General features: G+C 53.1%; 1 protein-coding gene across 1 annotated transcript; it reads left to right on the forward strand.

The window, feature by feature from the left end:
- The first annotated feature begins 2,817 nt into the window (after positions 1-2,817).
- zbbx (zinc finger, B-box domain containing) lies at positions 2,818-21,124 on the forward strand. The gene is made up of 19 exons (XM_018736113.1): positions 2,818-2,913; positions 3,226-3,307; positions 4,173-4,286; positions 6,674-6,770; positions 6,866-6,914; positions 7,055-7,182; positions 8,100-8,195; positions 9,064-9,207; positions 9,326-9,518; positions 10,535-10,655; positions 12,043-12,116; positions 12,317-12,441; positions 12,632-12,693; positions 12,933-13,612; positions 14,215-14,429; positions 15,706-15,826; positions 18,040-18,471; positions 18,958-19,033; positions 19,605-21,124. Exons 2-19 carry the CDS (start codon positions 3,246-3,248, stop codon positions 19,639-19,641), a joined length of 2,826 nt encoding a protein of 941 aa, XP_018591629.1. The 5' UTR covers positions 2,818-2,913; positions 3,226-3,245; the 3' UTR covers positions 19,642-21,124.
- The last annotated feature ends 1,340 nt before the right edge of the window (positions 21,125-22,464 follow it).

Below are 22,464 nucleotides of genomic sequence, written 5' to 3' on the forward strand. Positions count from 1 at the left end.
CACGGCTCCTCATTGCGGTTCATCCCCGCTCTCGATGGCGCAACACTCGTCTTTAGGCACAGATCCAATCCCTGTGTGCCGGCGACACGGCTGCTGCTCCTGGAGCTTCAGAGTCGCCATGATGACAGTTTACCGCGTTCTGCCGTCTTATCGCGGGAAGCAGGCTCGGCCGGGCCCCGGCTCTCGGCTTTATCTTCACGCGGGAAGTGCGTTATCAGGTGAGTCGCGGCTAAAATCCCACGGCAGTCCTGAAGGGGGAGAACAAAGCAAGGAGATGTATTCCTCCACACATTTCGACAGAGGACTGATAAGGATTTGCCCACTTTCCCCCGGTGACTCTAATTCCACAAGTTAAACGCTGCACTTAAACATTCACATCGCGACCAATTTTGGGCGGCTCAGGCTGCCGCGGGTGGAGAAGGTTCCGCAGATGGCCTGTGGGGGGCAGGAGAGGACAGCAGCAGCAGGATGAGGCGGAGGAGGGGGGGACGATGCCCAAGGTGTTTACTGTGTCCAAGGCGATCGTGAAGCGCATGTGAAATGAGGTGTGTGCGGTCAGAGTCTCCGCCCACTTCTAGATTTAATGTGCGGCTCGCGAATGAGCAGGCGCTACCATGTGTCCATGTCACCGAGATTCATTGAGCCGCTTGAGAAGTTTTAATTCTCTTTTTAATTGTAACGAGTGCTCAAAGTGTGTACCGGCGGCGAGAGTCCACTTGGCCCAGCCCCGGCCAATGTCCGCCGGGCCCGCGGCTCTTCATTTGCATATTGTCGGTGACGGGTGCCCGCGGCTCCCTCCCACTATCAGGAGACGTGGAATGGAAAGGGAGCCTGACAGCTCGGCAGGCGGCTGCGTCAGGCGTTTAGCGCTCCCTCCGAGCGAGTGACAGCGTGTCTTCTGCGTGGGCCCCTCCCCCTCCCTCTGTCCTCCTGTCTTGCTCCCTGGTGCGCCACTTTCCCACCATGCATCTTGTCTTGTTGGTAATAATTCACCCAAGCGTTAGCTGGGGCCTCGCTCTCTGGAGGGCTTGTTCCGGAGGGTTCCGGCAGCTGGTGCTGTCCAGTCCAGCTCCTGGCACCGCGCCCACCGCAGGTCACCCAGAACCGCTTGTCACCAGTCCTGTTTTGGCTCTCAAGCCACTCTGGGGAAAGGTGTGCGTTTCCCTGAGGCCTTTCCTCGAACCCCTTCTTCTGTTCTCTTCCTTTCCCTTCCTGTCGCTCCCACAACCCACTGTTTGTTTGTGAGAACCCAGCTGCTACGGGCCGCTCTTGTCCCCGGATTCCACCCCCGCTGCTCTGTTGAGGGGCCACTAGCGGCTGGCCTGGCGTGACCTCATAGACCCTGACACTGCGGGCGAGCTGGCAGAGCCCGACCTGAAGTGACCCCGAGCGACACGGCCATGTCGATGCGGGCAGGAGACTGACAGCAGGGCACACATGCCGTGGCGGGAGAGCAACAGTCCTCCGGCTGCCTGGTTTGGGCTGGAAAAGCTCAGCTTGATCCTCGCATCCTGCACACGAGCCGCACGTTGTTCATTAAGGTTGGTGCTGAGAGCTAATCCCCTTAGTGCTGGTGTGGCGAACAGCCTGCGAACCGGTCGTAGACGAGGCACCGACACCGGGGTGGCGCTTGAACGGAGGCCCCCGATAGTGATGCTAATGGTGCCGATCGTCACCGTGAGGAAGCGCAAGCCGGGCCAGTGCCGGTGCCTCCACGTGCGCCCGGTGCTTAGTGCTGCATCCCGCCTCGCGTTTCTCTCCATCTCTGGCTCATTGCCATGCGAGCGCCGTGGTGGAGGGCCGGTTACAGGAGCAGGTACCCGTGGCCTCTCCCGCTGTTTGCTTGGCCCTGTCCCCCCCCTCCTCCCCCGCTTGGCTCCGGCGCCCTCATCGGTATGCGGCTGCACAGCCAGCTGTCCGACTCCCTGCCGAGAGGATCGTGCTTCTGGGCTGCGACTCAAGGAGATTAAGCGTTGGGTCGGAAACGCAGGCTCCGCCTGGGGGTCACGAACCTCTGCTTGAGGGCGACGGTTCGAAGCCTCCCGCCGCCCGAACTGCGCCGAAGGCCGAGGCCGATCTGAGGAAGGTTCCCGGAGGTACCCGCCCCCCTCGAGTAAGCTCTTAGCTGGCCTTAGCAGAGGTGCGTCTAGCGGAGCGCCGCCACCGCTTCTCCTTTCTGCTGCGCGACGTGACGAACGCGTGGCGCGGCCGTGGGGCTGAGGGTGCGACTGAGGGGGGAGGACACCCTGAGCGCCTCTTATCTCGCCGACTTTCCAAGTTACGTGAAACTTGTCGAAAGAATCGAAACACGGCGGCCACAAAAGCGGTTTTCGAAGCGCCGACACGGGTCCGAGCGCCACTCTTCCGAACGCCCTTGGTGACGCGACGCCATCGAAAAGCCCCTTAACGTCCACTAATTTGGACACTGAGCCACAGCGACACTTATGGGATTCTCTTCCATCATCTCCTCAGTGAGGACAGCGACAGGCCAGGGGGCCGTCCGTGTCTCTCAGGTAAATTCGTCAGTAATTGTCATTAACACAGTCCTGGGGTCCCGACCCGAGTCCAGATCAAGCCCGGTGCGGTGGTTCCCCCCCCCGCACGAAACTGTCTGTTTCTCATTCTTTCTGAGCAGATTAGGATCCGTTTCGCGTCCTTCTCTTATCCGTTCGCTCTTTTATTCTTCTTCATGTCGTTTTTTTTCTTTTTTTTTTTTTTTTTTTGCCGGATGGCGAGCACGCGCGTGCGCGCTCCAGGTCTCCCGCCAAGCGCGCTCACGGGCGGCGGTCTCGCGAGACGTCTCCATGGCGACGCGCGAACACAACCAAGTGGGAGACTGAGATAGGAAAAAAGAGAGCGCTTGAAAAAGGAGTGTAAAAAGAGCGAGAAGAGAGCAGAAGGGGGGAGAAGAAGGTAAGAAGACAGAGCCCAATTTTTGGGGCCCAACTTTTTCTCTCTCTGGGTTGTGGCCGCGCTGAGAGGGACAGAAAAGCACTTTTAACGAACTTTACTCGCCTCAGAGGCTGTTAGCTCGGCTGGCTAACTCGGCTAGCCTCGCCTCAGCAGCAGCATCCTTCTCTCCGACAGCCAGGTGTGGACACCGTACTGTGGCCTCCGCTCCTCCAGTTCCCCCCTTTAACAACTCGTTTTCTCCGAGAGACACTCCAAGAAGTGTGTTTTTGTTCTGTGTTGGCATGTCATGTTGTGTGTTTTTTGCGCCCGCAGTCCTGCGTCGTCCAGAGCCGATGATGGAGCTGAAGGACTTGTTTGTCCTCCACAAAGCCTCTCCGGTGAAACTGAAACCCAGGTAGGTTCGTTCTCGACACTCACAGAGTCCTGGGTTCCAGCCGCGCAGACGTCCGTCCATCCATCCGTCCGTCCATCCATCCGTCCGTCTGTCCTTCCGTCCTTCCATCCATCTGTCCATCCAGCCATCCATCCATCTGTCCTTCTGTCCATCCCTCCCTCCATCCATCTATCCATTTCTCTCTCTTTCTCTATTTGTTTAATTTTCAATCCGTTATTTAATCAAAACTCACAGTATCAGGTTTGCACATAAAGCGACTTAAAAGTCTTATCATTATAATTCTATTGTTCCTCCACCAAGATCCTCTTTTAACTAAGTTTTGTAAAACACTTTGACCCTTTTTTTGGAAAAATGTGCTTAAGGAGAACAGCACCAGGTCCTGCAGAGAGAGACTCATAAATACAGCTTCAAAGCAGCTACACACACACACACACGCACGCACGCACGCACGCAGAGGCTGAAACCGCTTGTCCCGAGCAGGGTCTCAGCGAACCGGAACATAATCTGGGAACACAAGGCGCAAGGCTGGAGGGGGAGGGGACACATCCCGGACAGGGCTACTTACACTGATTTACCTGTTTATGCAGCACGGTATTTTACTGTGTCAGTACCTTGAGCTAAACTTTATCACTGCAACAGGAGGGGAATTTCAGCTGAGCTCCTTTGCATAAAATGCAGCAGCTGTAACCACTGCGCCACCTACTGGCCTTTCATGTTATATTCACTCATAGTAGGAGCCCAGTATTTGGACCACAGGTGACGAGTGTGTGTGTGTTGTAAAAGGAATAATAATTTGCTGTGTCAGTGATGGTGTGTGTTCCTCCACGGTGCGTGTACTGATGGCCCACTGCCCTTCCTCCTCCAGGAGTGTCGAGGAGCTCCGTGTGGAGACTGCACAGCTGCAGCAGGAGCACCAGGACATGGAGCAGCGGCTGCAGGAGCTTCGTGCGGCCATGAGTAGAGAGAAGGAGGAGAGGAAGTGAGTGAGAGAGAAGACTCAGGGTGCAGGGGGATGAGGTGGGGTGGAGTCGGGGGTATCATACCACAGAGGGCAGAGTGTGACCCTGACGAAGGACAATGGACACGTCTATGTTCTGTACTGTTTCTCTAGCTGTGTGTCTGTGTGTGGGTGTGTGTGTGTGTGCGCGCACGTGCGAGAGTTACCCCCTACCCGGTTTAGTGGTGTGACAACATGCTGGAGTGTGTGTCTGAGTGTATCTCTCTGAGTGTTTTCCATATTGTATTAGAACAAGTCCATTACCGCGGTAAGGTCGCGGTAAGGTCTGTGTTTGTGCGTTGACATTTGCCACATGGAGTTGCCATGTAAATGATGAAGATGCAGCTGAAGGTCGGCACCGTGAAATACGACCTCATAACTCGTGTGTGGTGGCGCTTGAGGGGTGGCTCTCTGAGACACGCGGGCACTCAGCTGTGATGGATTGCAGCAGACACCTGTCGAGCGCAGCGGCAAGGTGAGCATGTGTTTTGGCGACAGGCGTGGGTTTCATACATCTCCGTGTGCGGGAACCCCCCCCCCCCGGCTCACGGTGCGAAGGCGTGACAGCGAATCCTTTCCTGGGATTATTGTTCTCCAGTGCTAATTAAGAGCTCTTTTAGGGTGTGGATAAAAACCGATAAATAAAGTTGAGAGCAGCCAGCAGGCACGGCGGGGTATAAACTGGGCCACCTGGTTCTCCATTCACACACTCGCACTCTCTCACACACACACACGCAGGTCGGTGGGCTGTGTCGAAACCTGTTGGTGGAGCTGACCTGTGGAGGTGTGGAGTCTCTCCTTGCACCTTGTCACATTTCCCAGGCCCTTGGCTGTTCGCTGAAGGGATGGGCAGTGGGTGTAGGGGGGGCTCAGTGTGGACCCACACACCCCCTCACAGCCCCTGCACTCTGGGTCTGAATCTGGCTCTTGGAGTCGAGTTTGCACTTTCTCCATGTTTCCTCCAGGTGCTCTGGTTTCTTTTCATACTTCAAAGACATCTTTTATGGGGATCTTGTGTGTGTGTGTGTGTGTGTGTGTGTGTGAGACTGCCATGTGTTGGTATGGCTCCCCATTCACAGGATGAGCTTCCAGGATAAGCTCTTGACCATGGTGACCCCGCACTGGACAAGAGGTTAATAGTAATGGATGGATGTTATTGCAAAGGAAAATCACGCCGACTGTTATAAATCATGTGTGTGTATGGAGACACGCACACTCGTCTAGCAGGAGCTGATATCCAGCGCTCAACGAGTTAGTACCGGCGGAGTGAACGGACAGCCTGTTCCACTGTGACAAACATTACCTACCCTTTATTCAGGGGCTCCTGCAAGCCAAATATGAACTGCAGTAATAATAAAATTTTTCCTCCCCTTCAGCAATATTCATTTAATCTGCTTTGACTTTTTGAAAGATGTGCAAATAGCACAAAGGGGAGGGGCTCTTTCCGCTCTGGCAGGAGAGATAAACACGGCGCTTGTCGGCAGAAAGCATTCTTGGGGTGATGCCGCCCGCCCGTCCGCCTGCCCTCTGCCACCCGTCTCGCTCCCAACGTGAAATCACACATGTGAGCGTGTAAATACACTCATGGCCTGGATATGCTGCTGCTGAAATGGGCGCTAACCATATTAGCGGTAAATACCATAGTATGTTGTACACTTGCTCTGTTTTCAGCTCCCCCCATTGCGCAGTAACCCAAATCCCGGTGCTGTTCTACCACGTGTCTCACTCCAGGACTCACCGGGTGAGCTGTGCTCCTCCTGCCCCGCACCCCCTCAGCCCATGCTCTCTTGGCCAGAGCCCCAGACCGATCCTGCTCAGACAGCGGAGCGTGACCTCACCAGCTCCGTGTGCTGCCTCGGGCGTCACGCCCTGGGACACATCGCTGCACTCGGCCGTTTTCCACAAATATTTAGTAGATCGGGGGAGGGGGTCGGTGCCAGAGTAGAATTGTGCTGCCATGGGGGGATGGGCAGTTATGACACTGCTGTTTTGTTACACAGTGTTTGGTTTTGCCCCTGAGGTTGTTGAATGAGCTACCTGTGTCCCTCCCACATCGAAGAAGGGTCTCGAACCCATCTCTTTGAGACTCACTTCTCCGCCGACCTCCTGACGGACAGCTCAATAAACAAGTCCAGCGCCATCTACTATGATTATTTATGTATTTTTTATATTTTTTATACTTCTTCTCTAGGAGCTACTGGAGGGATGTGAACCAGCAACATGGTGGTGTCAGACAGATAAACTGAGACTAAGTGTGACTGTCTCTGTGGACCCGTTTCGTAGCAGCGTGGCACTTGGTGAATAACTCCCTCTCATTATATGGAGACCCCAGCGCAGTAACCACTGAGCTGCATTTCCCTCTCACACAGGAAGTTGGGAGCATTCCGCTGGAAGTCGGCTCATGCCGGGTCGGTGACGGGCGCATCCCGCAGACACGCTGACAGCAAGGAGAACAACTCCCACAAGGTGGGCCAGCGGGCATCCCGGCCACCCATCACACTTCTGTCAGAGCCGCTCTCACCAGCATGGCTCATGTGGTCTCTCGCTCACTGTGTTTGCAGCTCCCTTCAGGAAGGGTGAGGGTTCGACTCCTCAAACAGGAGCCTCCAGGTGCTTTGTTTTCGCCGCTTCTGCTTCCTTCCATAGGCCTGTTTTTAACACACGTTACCCTGAATATTTCTGGCCCACTTCGGGTGGTGTGTGAACTGTCGGCAGCCTGGAGAAAGACCTGTGCCACTTTTCTTCTGCAGAGGAGTTGAGGAGAGCAGTGACGAAGCCCCCGCGGCCTCCTTTGGTGCCGGGGAACGTGGCGTCCGACAGGAAATCCCGGCTGAGGGGGAAGCCTTGTGGACAGTGTGAGACTCGGGCTGCTGGCCTGGTGGGTGTTCGCGCTTCCCTTTTCCCCTTCTCGTGCTTCCAGGATTCTGTACAGCGAGTTCAGGAGATGGGGCTCCCCCGGGGGGGTTGTGTTTCCGCTGCTGCACACGGGACTCGCTCGGCTCGCGCTGTTCCCTCCTGGTGCCAACACACGCACTTGGCTTCAAGCCCGATGTCCCGCGAGGGCGGCTAATGCTCAGCACTGTTTGCGCCATCCAGCTGTGCTTTCCTTCTCTTTGGATGTGGAAGGCGAGGGGCTTCCAGTTTGCTGCTGTCACTCAGATCCGTAGCATCGCATCTGCTGAACCCACGATAGCCCGGTGACTCGGGCATCGGCTCAGATCAGATGTGCCATGCGTCCCTTATTAGGGCATTTTTTTCCAGTCGGGTGTTGTCAGGAGCTGTTGATGGGTCCTGCACCTGTAACCTCCTGTCATGCCGCCCTGGGGGCAGCAGCAGGGGTAAGTGTGGATCCCAATACATACTGTATACTGTACCTGGAGTTGCCCTTGCGTGCTCAGTTCAGTAAGTGTGCAGCGGCAGGATGGTCCGGACCCCTGCGCAGGCGCTGCGACGCCTTGCAGCCGCAGTGTTCATCCGACACGGCGTGACATTGGTTTACTCCCGTCTTGCTGTCCGTCCACTCGTATCTCTGCTGTCAGCTCACGTTGCCTTCCACGCTAATTTAAAAAATAATGAGCTCCCCTAAGATTCCTTTTTCTGCTTTCACCACTTTTTTATCACAATTATGCACACTGTGCTACTTTCTCTCATTTTATATTTATTTTCAAGTTTGCTCTGAAGCTTAAGTGCAGCAGTGATATACAAACATAAATTTTCCTTGAAGTTTTACTTCCAGTCAAGGCACCTGTTTTAAACCATTTTTATTAATTAATTCATTTTTCTTGCCGTGTGAAGATGTGTGCGGAATGCGGAGAGGACTACTGCGTCGGCTGCTTTGCCCGCTTCCACCAGAAGGGGGCACTGAAGCATCACCGAATGATCCCCATGAAGGTATGGATGTTCACCACTCACCAAAGTCGACCAGTGACTCACGTCCAGCCTGCACACTTCAGCACCACTGGGCAGCATCACCGTGTCACTGTCACTGTGTCACTGTCACCGTGTCGGTGTGTGTGACAGACCCATGTGAAGCCACTTCCCCCGGTGCTTTGGCCTGTGCTGCCGCTGCTATCCATCCTGTCCTGCGCAGACTTGTGGAGCAGGTCCTCGGCCGCCCTGCCCCCTGCTGACTGCTGTGCTCTACCGCACCCATGTGCTTTCACATGATGGGGGGTGGAGGGGCTGAGCGAAATCCAAAGCGATGCGCTTATGGTCTCTTTGTGGACATTTCGTGAGCAACCAGGTGCTGAAGGGCGGCTTGTCGCTCTTTACTGACCGCTGGAAAGGTTTTATTTATACAGCAGTTGCTCGAACTTTAACTTCAACACAAGGACATCGGTTTCTTTGTTGCCACTTCCTGCATTTGGCTGTTTACTGTACAGCGGTGTGATACTTAACAAGTAATAAAAGTAATTACACTCAGTAATATATTTAACAATTAGGTAATAGGTAATATAAAAAAAAACAACCGTAGAATGTGGCAGTCATTACTAATGACGTTTAATTTATATTCCATACGATTCTGTTCGACGCCTAATTGGACAAGTTGTAATTTCTTCTCTTTTTCGATCTCCTATGTAAATATGCAAACGCAGATAGAGTTCCTTCCTCGGTGTCAGCAGGTTGCTAATTGGCCGTGTGGTGCGGAGCCTCCCGGTGCCAGCTCTGCCAGGCAGGCGAGTCTCTGTTGCGGGGTGGGGGGGACGGCGGCAGGCACTGGGGCATCTTTAATTCATCACTCTGATTGGCTCTTGGACAGATGGAGATCCACACCTCCATCAGCACGCTGGATGTCCTCGGTCGCTTTAGGAGACAAATCGATGCTGATGAGACGTCTGCGCCTCTTTGGGAAGGGGGGATGGCGAGGAGTGCAGCCCCAAGTGAGGCTCCAGTGCGCATACAGGTGAGTTGCACCACGAGTCACTGGAAGCTACCTGAGCTGCACAGGTGACCATAGCCGAGAGGTCAGGTGGCCCAGCGTTCAGCACCGGCGCCACTTCCTGCTGTACCTTGTTCCTCAGAGTGCAGAGGTGAGCACTCAGGAGGGTGAGGAGGATGTGCAGCAAGAGGAACGCGGTCACCTGGGAGGCCAGAGGGCGACTCTCCTCTCCGGGGACTTCGATGAAGAGGAGTCAGCCCGAACCTTCCAGGAGGCGCTCGAGAGGTGGAGGCAAGGGGGGAAGTGGCCCCACGGCCCAGAGGAAGTCCTGCCAGGTAACGCTTCTAACTGGGTGGGGCATATGGGTGGGGCATGAGGCGAGCTTTTCGTCCTCAGCAACTTTTGTCACTTGCATTGTTGTTAGATGTGTGGATCCAGGGGGGTCCCAGGGGGTCACAGCTCGGGTGCGAGAGGTGCTGAGAAGTGCCGATGGCTGCAGCGATTTGCAATGCTGTGTTTTTGCACGCTCAGGAAAGTGCCGTCCAAACTGCTTTCGCACAGGAAACAATGAAGTGCGTAAGCGGGGTGCGGGTGGGGGGCTGAACAGGATGGGGATCCGGCTCTGGGTTCCGAGCCCATCTCCTGCAGCGCTTTGCCATTCTGAGCTTCCCTCTGCTCCTCCTACCTGGCCATTTCCCTCCACACTCCTCTGGCTTCACTTTGCCAGTGGTGAATGTGCACATCGGTCAGCAGTTCTGGCCGCTTGGGGTGGGGGGCACCCAGAGGGGGACTGGCTGAGTGTTCCACTGTGTTCCTTTGTTACTGTGTAGAGCTCAGGGCTGCATTGCACCCACGAGCCGATGGGAGCCTCAGCTTGGTGTCAGGACCCGCATGGTGAAACCACAGGGGGCTGTGGTGGTTAAGGAGCTCTACTTGTGACCTTGAGGTGGCCACTGAAAGTGCTCACGTCATCAAACACACACACACACACACACACACACACACACACACATTTTCTGAACCGCTTGTCCCATACGGGGTCGCGGGGAACCGGAGCCTACCCGGCAACACAGGGCGTAGGGCCGGAGGGGGAGGGGACACACCCAGGACGGGACGCCAGTCCGTCGCAAGGCACCCCAAGCGGGGCTTGAACCCCAGACCCACTGGAGAGCAGGACCCGGTCCAACCCACTGCACCACCGCACCCCCCTGTCATCAAACATACAGACGTATAAATGAGTGAAAAGCTGCAGAGCCCCCAAGGCTCTTGTAGGCATGTGCTCCTGGTACGGTAGATGTGAAGCTGGCCAACAATACACTGGTACTTCAATCCTCGATTTCCCTCCCCACAGCGAGCAGGGAGTGTGTCGCGACTCAGGCCGACCTGACCCTGCGCAGACTCGTGGTCCAGGTGGAGTTCCAGGAGCATGGTCTGAGCTACATGGAGAGGCTCCTGATAAAGAAGCACAGGAGGTGAGAGCAGCAGCCCGCAGGCAGTCTCCACTGGACACCAGAGGGTTTGACTCGCGCAGGGAGCTCAGTGTCACGTCAAGAGAAGCTGCGACACGGGGAGCGTCTGCCTTCACTGTGTGCTGATGATACTGTATAATGCGCCCATATGGCTACCGTTTATTGTGTGCACATAGGAGGCGGAGAGTGTAGGCTTAAAACATGAAATAATTATGAGACAAACAACTCTTTTCCATTAAGGTGAAAAGAGGCATAAAAACAGAACAACTTTGCAACTTTCTGAAACAAAGAGAGGGAGGCTCTAGCCACAATAAAACAAGATGTTCACTGAGTTAGACCCAGTGTTTTTACATTTGCATTTGCATTTGTTCATTTCTCAGACACTTCTCTCTATAGTGCCGTACAACTCAGAGTGAATAAAGTGCATCAACAGCAGACGGAGAGCTTTAGATAATCATAGCAGATAGCATTGGACTCATTTGTTCAGCTGTCGGGAGATCAGGAGAGAAGAGGCTCTCAAAGAGATGGTGTTTGACACCCTTCTTCAATGTGGGACGGATTCAGCAGCTCTGAGGGACATGAGGAGCTCATTGTACCAGGAGCTGAGGACCAGCGTGTGTTCTGTTTTTGCCCCCAGTGATCTGGATCACCCAGCAGCCAGAAGTTGAGGAGCGCTCTTGCTGGGCTGTAGGGAGTCATGAGGTCCTGTAGGTAGTAGGGTTCAGATCCTTTGACAGTCTTGTAGGTCGTAACCAGAGTGTCCAACTTGATACGGTCAGAAACAGGAAGCCAGTGGAGAGACGAGTAGGGGAGACTCGTGGGTTTTGCAGGAACACAGGACTCTTCATGGACTTTTGATGGGCCTTCCTTTGTACTGATGCGTTCCTGTGCGTGTGTGAGTGTGTGCGTGCATGTGTGTGTGCGCGCACGTTTGCAGGATCAGCCCAGGACGGCCTGCGTGTGTGATGGCGGACTGCTAATGTCATCACTGATTAGTTGGTGCCGAGCTGCTCAGGCAGAAGGAAGCTTTACTTAATCCTCCTGGTGCGCTCAGGAGATCAGTGTGAGAGCCAAGGTGCTCTGCTGCTGGACTCTGGCGCTGTGTGAAAGGCTCTGGTCGGTGCCGCAGTTTACCTGGTTTATCTAAATCCCGTTGAAGTTCATCATGCAGCCCATTCCTGTGCTCTTCTCTCCAGCGGCGCTTTGCGTTGCGTATCTCAATCCCCCAGTAAACACTGCTGATGTGGTGGACGTCTGCGCTTATCGCTGGCAGGGGCTTTAAAGGACTCCGTTTGAGAAGATAATGGAAAGATAAAGGGCTGTTAACTCAATTCACTCTCTAATCTATTTCATTTCCATTTTTTTTTTGGGGGGGGGGGCTCCTTTTCAGAACTCCAGTTGAGCAGCACAGACCCTCTTTGCACAGCAGCTGGCTCACAGATGACGAGTGTCCTGCTCTCTCAGGTTCCCTCCGTTCATTTTCTCATATGAAAGATTTCATTGGTGGGGGCCAAGGCGGCCTGTCCGAATGGGGATGTCGCCTGGGGCATGACCCCTGTTAGCAGTGTGTCACAGTCCTGCCTGCCTCTGTTGGGGGCGTCACTGACACGTATCCCTCCCCCCTTGGTGTCGGCACCTCCCTCAGTGCTTCCTCTTTCTTGTAGCTGAGGAGATGGAGATGAAGCGCTACTGCACCTCCCTTTTCTTTGCTCCTGCTGCTGGGGGCCACAGGCAGTGCAAGGGTCCCACTCAGCGGAGCCCAAACTCTGAGGAGACAGTTGACGGAGACGTGAGTCCTTGGCACACCGCGCATCTCCTCCGACATCTCCGTACCGCGCCTGCTGCGATAGCTGGCCCCTTGAACCCTGCCCCGCAGCACTGGTTCTGTGGTGACGAAGGTGTACCGCCCCTGCTGTTGCGCTGTGAAGTGCAGAAAAGAGCTGTAATATAAAGATATGTGTGTTTTCTTTGATCTGCAGATGGCTGGGGGTCCCAAACCAACCACTTCCTCTGCAGTTGAGTGGGGAGCTCAAAGCAAAGAGTAAGAGACAGAAATTCTCACCAGGGTCCTTTGGAACGTCAGCGCAAGTTTCCTCATGCATGCTCTTGTTTTCCATTCCCATTTGAAATACATGTAATGAGTGGATGATTATTTTATGTCAAGTCAGAATGTATGAAATTCATGATGTAAAATGTATGCTAATGGTTTTGTTTGAAGGCCACTGTGAAGAGCCAGAAGTTCTACCCTCTTACTCTGTTTACCTCCCTGTTCTCCCCAAGTGCACATGAAGCTCAGGAGCTGGATGCTGCTGCTCCGATCACTGTGGACTCCAGAGATCCTCCAGATCCAAGTCAGACCCGAATGACCGACTCCCCAGAACTTGACCTCTCCTTTAGGGTCCGGTCACCAGAAACATGCCTCATCTCCAAGATCTCAGTGACACAATCAACAGAACCTGACCTGTCCATCAGGACCCAAATGGTCCATTCACCAGAACCTGTCATGTTCTCCAAGACCTCAGTGACCCAATCAGCAGAACCTGTCAGGTCCTCCAGGAGTGTAGTGAGCCAGTCCTCAGAAGCTGCCCTGTCCTTCAGATCTCCACTGACCCAATTGCCAGAGCCTGACCTGTCCTTTAGGATCCAAATGGCCCGGACTGCAGAAGTTTCCCGTTTCTCCATGACCCGTATGAACCATTCACCACAACCTGATCTCTCCTTTAAGACTGGAATGACCCAGTCAGCAGAACCCAGCCTATCGCCCTGGATCCAAATGGCCCGATCACCAGAACCAGATTTGCCATCTGACTGCACGATGCTGCGATCACCACGACTTGGTCTGATATCAGCTAAGTTTCCGCGCCCTCAGCCCCCCGTCACTGCACCGTGTGGCCCCTCCCGGTCGCCACGCCTGCCCCTCTGGCTTCGGTCTGCGCCAGCGCTTAGGAGCAGCTTCTCAGGTCTGAGCAAAATTCACTTTGCTCGTTTGCGCACTTTGTGCTTTGGCCGTTGCTATAATTTCCGGCCTCTGAGAACACGTTGAAAACTCCATCTGATGAGTTTGATTACCGCGGTAAAACTGGCCCCTGCTTTCAGTCTGCTGTCAAAGCTAATTCAGGCATAGCAGTAAAAAGCTTTATTGATTACAGATTTAAGTAAATACACAGTGCAGTGACATGTGACACTGAGAGGTAATTGGAGCCTGAGAAATAGCTCTCTGTAGTCCATAGCGCCTGACCTGCTCCCTGTTGCCTGTTGCCGTGGCCACGGGGCCCAGGGGCCACTGTCAGATTTGGAGAGCTCTGCTTCGGCGACCGTCCGCCAGGCACACGTGCTGGAGAGCCATTATTAATGCATTAGTGAGCGTGGGAAAGTAGGCGTGGGAGAAGCTGACTGCACACTTAGTGCTGTCTTGGCTTTGATACAGAAACCCCGTGGTCTTGAGCATGGCGCCGCTGCCGCCGCCGTCACAATCACCACGTTCTTGCATTACTCCTTTGAAGCAGCTGGACAGGAAGTGCTCATCCAACAGGTCTCCTCATTTCCTTTTCTCTTCCTGCAGCTAGGGAGTCCTCTTTTGGGCTGGGGGCTTCGCTCTCGGGGAGCCTGTACCCTAGAGGAGCAGAAGAGCACAGTCCTGACCCGGTTGACCCCACGCCCAACCCCGCCTCTTCGCCTGGACTAGGACATCGCTCGGACTTGGCCTGTGGGTCCGACTCAGACACAGGTGCCGGAATATGCGGAGAGCCGTCTGAGGAGCTGCCAAACTCCCCCGAGGTCCGGTAGCTTCACATGCTTTTTAATCACACTTGCGCTGATGTGTTTGTGTAAGAGGGGCCAAAAGAAAACCGCTGCAAGGTGTCTAATGTTCGAACATTTCAGGAGTTGTGGTGCCGCCTGGGAAATGATGCTGTCTTGTGCATCTGGTTATGTTTCCAATCTGAGATCAATGTGAGGTGCTGGACTTCCCCTCCCATGTGTAACCTGCCCCAAGCTGCTAGTTCTGCACTCAGTCAGCTTCTCGCCAAGTGCGCCACCCAGCGACGATGCTTACTAGAGGCGAAGGCTGCGGTTAATGGTGGAAGGTTGGCGCGGTTTCGCTTCGTCCTGGCAAGTTGCTCTGTGAGACGAGCTGCTGCTGTGTGTGGACAGCGGTGAGACTTGGCTGCGTGTGATATAGCCGCAGGGGGTGGCACCAGGGTAGGGCGCAGTCACTCTTCTCCACCTTGGCTCCATGACGCAGCAGCCACTTGGGCCACAGGGCATCAGAAGTAGCGTGGTGGGTTTATTAGAGACCACCCATTGAACGGTGATGGGCCGCGCCGCAGCTGCGAACGACTAATTAAGGCCCCTTTTCATTGTGCGGAAAGACTGTGGGACTCGCAGTGATTAAAAATAGGAACATTTCCATCTCCTTTCAAAGCGAGACACAATATACTGCTATTTTTTTCCTCAACTTATTTGCTGTGCTGCTTCCTCTTCATGGCGTGGAAAAGCACGTGTGTGTGTGTGTGTGTGTGTGTGTGTGTGTGTGTGTGTGTGTGTGTGTGTGTGTGTGTGTGTGTGTGTGTGTGTGGGGAAAGTCACGTCCCCCGTGGGACCCTACTCTTGTACCCTTGTGCAGGGTGTTGAACATCAAATTTCTTACATTTATCTCACTCTTTTCTCCATAGCGGCTCACAGTATTAAGCTGCTTACACTCATGTACTCATTTATACAGCACAGTAGTTCTTACTGTACCAGTTCAGGATAAGTACTTTGATTAAGGGCACTGCACCAGGAGGTCCTTGAAGGGCAAACGTGGTGTCTCTAACTGCTGCACCACCTGCTGCCCCAGAGATATGGTTCAGGCTGTACTAGTAGTAGTGGTGCATTGTACAAATAACAGGTGGACACTTGGAAATAGCGCTCCCCTCGCACCTTTGTAGCACCGCTCTGCCCCCATTGCCACATGCAGAGTGACTGTGTGCAGGCAAGTGCTGGCCTTTCAGCTCTTTGTGTGTCTGTGTGTGTGTGTGTGTGTGTGTGTGTGTATATGTTACCTGTCCTACAGGCCCTGTGCAGCCTGAGCCACGGAGAACTGACCCGGCCGCATTGGACCCTGGGCCTTGTCCCCATTCCAGGGCCTGGAGCCATCGCCGAGGCTCCCTGCAGCCCCGTGGAGCCTGCTGCAGGTCGGTGCCTCCAACACACTCGTCTGTTTACGCCATTAAAGACAGATATTGCAGCTCTTTTGTTACAGGAGATTAAATTTTAAAATTGCATCTGCGTCCAGCCTGGCTGTGAGTTACATTCTGTGCAAAAGCGCAACACAGACTCGTTAATGAGATAAAATCTCGGGTTGGAGAAGAATGAGGAGGACGATTCATGTTAGGATTCACGTGACAGGCGCTGTGGATGTGTTATAGTGGCGTATGCGTCCGCTGCCGAGAAATGCCTCAAATCAGGGAATTGCGTTCACTCCTTTGTTTTCCGTTTTGTTCATGTTTGAATTCGATACCCTTGATTCCTCTCAGCATGTATTTCTTGTCTCCGTGTGTGCCTGTGCGTGTGTCTGCCCGCGTGCACCATCTCATTTCCCACAGTCCCACCTGCTGTACTCGGAGCTGTGCTGTCTGGCTGTCTGAGCAGTGGTTTAAATAATGCATGCTTATTCGTGGCCCCTCTTTACGTTATTTATTTCACTTGCTCAGCAGATGCTGCTCTGCAGGGTTTAATACACTCCTGCTCGGTACACATTCCATAACCCGGTTATTGTGCTCGACTCTGAGCGGCGCCTCAAGGAACGCTTTGCTCGCAGCATTGGAGATGGGCTCCTGCTGGGAGCGCAGGTCCCCTGTCCTGATTAAGGCCACATGAATCCATTAAATTATTTACTGTGTTTATTTGGCTTACTGTGGGTGCTTGTAGACATACTTCCTTGCGCACCTTCCCGAAGGTCCAAGGGAGCAGCCGGCTGACGAAAGGCAGAGATGAAGCGTGTGGAGCCGCGGCGCAGTGTTACATGTGCGCGGTCCTGCGCGGTCCAACATGTTCTACGTGCCCACGTGTCCCTGCAGATGCGGTCTCTTCCCCTGAAACGTCCTGAGCTCATCTACAAGCCTTCTGGCACCCTCCTTCCTCCTGGATTCCACAGCAGGCAGCCGACGCCCCCGAGGTGTAATCGAGATTTATAGGCCAGCGTGTGCTTCATATTTGACACGGGGAACGTCACCTAATGCGTTACTGTCTTAATATGTAAAGTCAACAGACTTGTGCGTGATGCTTCGTGGGCCATCCTGCATGCCGTGTTATTCATGTTCCCAAGCAACACTGCGGTACAATGCTGTAATGGGACCTCTTCCAGGTGTCCTCAATAGCGGCTGTTCTCCTTCATCCTTATCCAGACCTCTCCCACTCGGGACCCGGAGTCCTGTCGCTCACTAGAAGGGGGCGATGCGCCTGAGTTTGGCCTCAGCTCAAGCTCCCTAGCATAGCGCTTGCTTGAGGTTTCAGGGAACCTCCGCGCTCTGCCCACGAGCCCTCTGTCCACGTCCCATCAGTACGTCCCTCTTGATTAATCACAGCTTCGAATTGCCTCCTGTGGCTGCGATGGCGAGCGGCACAGACCGAGCGATGGCTGAGCAGCCCTCCCTCGCGTCAGTCCCTGAACACCTGCGCCGATCGGCTGACCTGAGACGCTGTTAGCGCTATTAGCGGCTCTGCTGTTACAGCAGCAGTGACATAAAGAATGCAGGACCCCTGGGGTTGAGGGTGGGAGCTCTGGTTTCAGGGAACGGGGGGGTTCTCTTGTGCATCACACACCTCTGCTATCACACACACTTCTTATATCACATGCGATAACAAGCAGAGCATTTGCATTGCGTGCATCCTTCAGTAATTGAGAAGAGTGCAGGTGCAGCGAAGACAGATGAAGGGTGCGTGCGTGTGCGTGCATGTGTGTGCGTGCGTGTGCGTGCGCGGACCTGCCTGCTGTACTGTTAGCACCTGGGTCTGAGGCACAGTGAGCAGAGGAACAGATGGATTCCGTTATCCACTTTGGTTCAACTCGATGTGGCCCTCGGTGTCTCGGCTGCCGATGCTAACAGTGTTCGAGTGAATTTGTCCCCCAGGCCCTCTCTCTCTCTCTCTCTCTCTCTCTCTCTCTCTCTCTCTCTCTCTCTCTCTCTCGCCCTCACGCTCATTACTCTTCCTCTTGTGCTTTCCACTCTCTCACCCCTCCTCATTACCTCGTTCTCGTCTTTTTTACATTCTCACCTCTCCTCATTACTGCTCTTCTCTGTGCACTCCCTGCCTCTGTCCGTCTCATTTTCCCTTCCCTACCCGGCTTTGTTCCTGTTGTTCCTTCCCTCTCTGTGCTTTACCGTGTCTCACCCCCCCCCCATAGGGTCAGGATCTGGGTGGCAGCTCATGGATAGAGATGGTCTGCACACCTCCCAGCCCCTACCTACGTCCTTCTCTCCACCCGTCTCTCTGCCTCTTTACCCTGGTCTACCCTCTCAGTCCTTGTCTCTGTCCCTGTCGCCATCTCCCCCCGACTCTCCATCTGTGTCCAGCTCTCTTTCCCCACCTCCATCCCGGGCCTTTGTTTCGCTCCGCTCTCTGCCCACCTCCCCACCCATCACTCCGCCCCTCTCCCTGTCCGTCTTGCGGCCCTACTCCCCGCCCCTGAGCCCACCCCTTTCCCAGGACTTCCGGGGCGTGGACCAGTCTCTGAGCGAGGAGCCCTTCCTGAAGGAGGATGCCGAGCGCTTCACCTTGGCCCGCCTAGAGGAGGAGCTGAGGCGCATGAGTACAGAGCCACCGTCTCCTTCTTTGGGTATTCGCCCTTTGTTTAATTATTCACCTAATTAGGGCAATTAGCAGAGCTTATGTAGTGTGTGTTTGCAGCTGTACTGGAGCGCTCCGTTCACACACCTGTGTTTCCCGCCAGGGAACCAATCCAGAGGGCCTCTGGCTGCTTGGACCCGGTGTCCTGATGCGTTGTCATTAACAAGTCCCCCCGAAGGGAGCCGACTAATTAGAGCAAAGTCGTTGGGTGGTGGGGGGAGCAAACAGATTTGTCTAGCGGAGGGGAGCCCTGCCCTGCGGTTAGAGCTTCGCAGTGACACTTGAGCTCGCCTGCCGCTGCCACCACCACTGCTTGAGGATCACGTAGGGAAGGAAAACAAAAGCAGCAGAAGCGGCGCTCGCCGGTCGAGGGCCTGTTTCCCAGCGAGTGTCTTTCTGTGCGCACAGCGAGGAGAGGCGTCCCGCACTGCTGAGGATTGTGCTGTCGCTGATGCTAGTGCTCTGTCTGTTTCAGGGCCTGCGACCCCGCATGACCCCGGCACCCCGCCACCATCGCAGAGAACACCGTGCATGAGGAGGTGCTCCGCTCGGTGGGTGTCGGCCGTCCTGGCGATGCACCCGTTAGTGGGGGCTGCTTAGCGTGCTGTTTGCGCAATCGTTAAAGGGCCCTCATTAGGCTGCTCGCTGTATATCATTATGAGAGTGCTAAACGCACGCGGTTCAAGGAGCGAGGTGCGACGGCCGTGTTGCTAACCGCAGATGTTTTGGAGAGCTCCAGCGTATGCAGTTTTTGTTTTCCAGGGACGGTCGTGCCACACTTATAGCTGGCTACTTTTGAAAGAGATTTTGTGATGTGCTTTTAATGCTGGAGGAGCAGGCTTTGGAGGGTGGGGTGGGGTGTGACAATCATGTGACCTTGTTTGTGTATGTCTGTGTGTGAGCAGTGCAGCCGTAGCGTGCCACATCGTTGGCGCGCCCGTGTACCACAGCGTCTCCCTCAGTCCGCTGTGTTATGCTGCACTGTGTGCTGTGGATGGAGTCTCTTGCTCATACAGCAAACATCTTTGCTCATGCTTCACTCAAGACTCTGTTGCTTCAGTGTTTTAAGTGATTCCAAGACTCTTATTGGATCCACATTCTTTTATTTCCCCGCTTTTGCAGAGTGGAAGAAAGCGAGGAGGAGGAGGGCGGGGTGTGAGCGGCACCACGACGCACTGGTGTTCTCTCGCCACAGCAGTGCCTTGAACTCTCCCGCCTTAGTCACCTGATTGGTGACCGATGTGTATGTGTGCTCGAGTCGAAGCTCATTTTTAGGTACTTTTTTTGGATGCCAGAGAGAGCGGCACTTCGGTGCTGGATGGAGAGCAGAGCAGGGGGAGCCAGGAGAAGGGCAAATTGCCTGCTGCAGTAAAAAATATTAAAATACAGTAGAAAACTGCAAGGATGTAAAACTGTAATTAAGATTTATATTGACCTTTAAATGTCTTTTGCTTTTAATGGTGCAAGTGGGGATTTAAAGTGTAAACAAACCCTAAAAATGAATGGCAAATTATAAGTAATGGTCTTGCATTTTGTAAATAGTTGTTTAGTGTTATAAAAATGCTGATTTGTGATTTTGTTACGTTGAAGTGGCATCATCACGGTTTTTTTGGCACTGCACATCTGCTGGGACAGTTAGATGAGGACTTTGGGGAGGCGCTAATATAAAGTTGTCATTCACTGCTTCCCATACATACGTGTTACAGCTGTAATCCTTTGCCACAATATTTGTTTAAAGCTTTGTTTTCATTTGCTATCCTCATAACTCCTGAAGTTGTGATGAAACGGTCCCCTTCACTTTTGTCTCACCCTCTGACCGTACTCGACCACAGTCCACCATCTGTTTCCCACACCGTTTCAACGTGTTCAGCATGCTTGTATTGTGATGAGACCTTTTGTTTTGCCATTCAAAGGTCCCAGGTTCTAATCCCCCCTGCTTGATTAAGATGATTACCCTGCATTAATACAGTAAGAATTACCTTGCTGTATCAAAGAATTCATAGCCATAGTGATATACAGTAGTTGGTGTGGCGAGTGTGTTTCACCTCCCCAAGTTCTCCCCGAATCAAAGACCATTAGTTGATTTCTAATAATAAACACTGAGAGAACTGCCCAAAAGCATACATCGCGGTAAAAGAGAAGCAGGGTGTGTCCGCTATGCCCCCACCCACTGCCGTAACTCTTCTTTCTGCACAAGTCCTGCTGCTTTCCTGCAGCTCGACCCTGAGAGAGAAACCGGAGTTTGTTGTCAGTGGTGTGTGAGCTGCTCACGGCCAGCGAGGCCAAACAGGTCGCTGTCCTGCGTCCCTTTGGGGGGAAAACCGAGGACGGAGGTTTCCTGAGCGGCCTGTGCCGGGAGAGGTGCCTTCTGCACCTCACTTAAGGATAATTGCGCTTGCAGTGCAATTAAGTGTAAATGTGTTTCTCAGCTGTTTTCATTCTCAACTCAATATATAGAGCACTGCTCTGAATGGAAAAGTGCTCATTTATTCTTACTGTCACACCGGTGAGTACTGAAGGATTGATGAAGCCAAACTACATGAAATACATATTTTGCTTAGTCTGTTTTACGAATGATCAAATAAAGGGAACGTATTTCACGAGCGCCGAGGCAGGTTTGATCCCCACCTCCAGGTGTAGCTCCCCTGAGCAAGGTACTTACCCTAAATTGTTCCAGTAAAATTACTCGGCTGTATAAACGGGTAAATAATTGTAACCTCAATACTGTAAGTCGCTTGGGAGAAAAGCATCAGATAAATGAATAAATGTGAATGTAATAGAAAAACCATGCGGTTCAGTGCTGTGCTGCTTCTGTTCTTCTGCACTCGGTGGGTCCAAAGACCTGAGAGGATCTCACCTCTGTGCGACACCTGAGGTGCATTTTGCCTTGGATGAAGGGAACGGGCGACAGGTGCCGCTGTGGTTGGAGCCGTCACACGTCACTCAGACGTCCTGGGTCTGACTCTTGCCATGCCACAGTAAAAATTACCCTGCTAGATAAATGGTTGAATCAGTGTAAGTAGCTCACTGTACTAAGGGCACAGTTTAAGTGACCTTGGGGAAAAGTGTCAGATCAATAGTCATTAATAATGATGCTCCATTAGGTGATTTGTTCTTTAATGAAGCATGAAGAGCACTGTGATTACTATGATTACTTTACTGTCTGGCAGTAAAATTCGCAGCTCATAATGAACTGTGCGGCCCAGCGGAGACGAAAGGAGACAGAAAGTGAGAACCAAGCAGTGAAAGACATGGCGTGAGATAAGTAAGAAAAGATAATAATGAATATGACAATTATAGCATTTCTGTAGCATTAAAAATATGAAAATGAAAATAACTGTCTAATTTCATGCATTTTATCATCAGAATTCTTCAGTGAACATAAATGTACATCAGGATTAAAAAGGGATTAAGTTTATAAGTGACATGCTAATGACAAATTAATTTTGTCATACAAATGAAGGAGAAGAAATGTAGAAGTGTCTTCACAAAATTCATTACGTTCTGAAATAACCGTTTCAATGGTGTCGTGCTGCATCATCACTGTGCCTTTTTATGAAGGATCTATTGAGAACTTTACAGTCTGTTAGCATTTCTTCAATGTGTGTAATGGGTACTAAAGAGCTGAGTGAGCGCAGGTGTGCGCACACACACACAGAGAAGAATTGTATATATATGTGTGCAGAGCTATAATTATATTGTACATTTTAATGGGGTTCAGTGATATTTTACCATAAACTGGTGTCACTTTGGACTTCAAGGACACATTGAAAGTCCTGGTCATTGTCTCTTCAGTTTACGAGGATTCGCCATATGGAGGTTTCTCAGGAGATGTGAGCTTTGTAAGGGGGGGCTGTAGTTGAAAATTGGCATTAATTATACAAATTTAGAGGGGTGCGGTGGCGCAGTGGGTTGGACCGGGTCCGGCTCTCTGGTGGGTCGGGGGTTCGAGTCCCGCTTGGGGTGCCTTGCGACGGACTGG

The sequence above is a fragment of the Scleropages formosus genome, chromosome 10 (genome assembly GCF_900964775.1).
Source record: "Scleropages formosus chromosome 10, fSclFor1.1, whole genome shotgun sequence".
Taxonomy (NCBI): Eukaryota; Metazoa; Chordata; class Actinopteri; order Osteoglossiformes; family Osteoglossidae; genus Scleropages; species Scleropages formosus.

Bases quoted from the DNA above. Each gene is read 5' to 3' on its own strand.
- zbbx (XM_018736113.1), top strand. From the start codon at position 3,246: ATGATGGAGCTGAAGGACTTGTTTGTCCTCCACAAAGCCTCTCCGGTG. The intron at 8,196-9,063 runs GTATGGATGTTC...GCTCTTGGACAG, and splicing joins ACCGAATGATCCCCATGAAG to ATGGAGATCCACACCTCCAT. The intron at 15,827-18,039 runs GTCGGTGCCTCC...CCCCCCCCATAG, and splicing joins CCCCGTGGAGCCTGCTGCAG to GGTCAGGATCTGGGTGGCAG.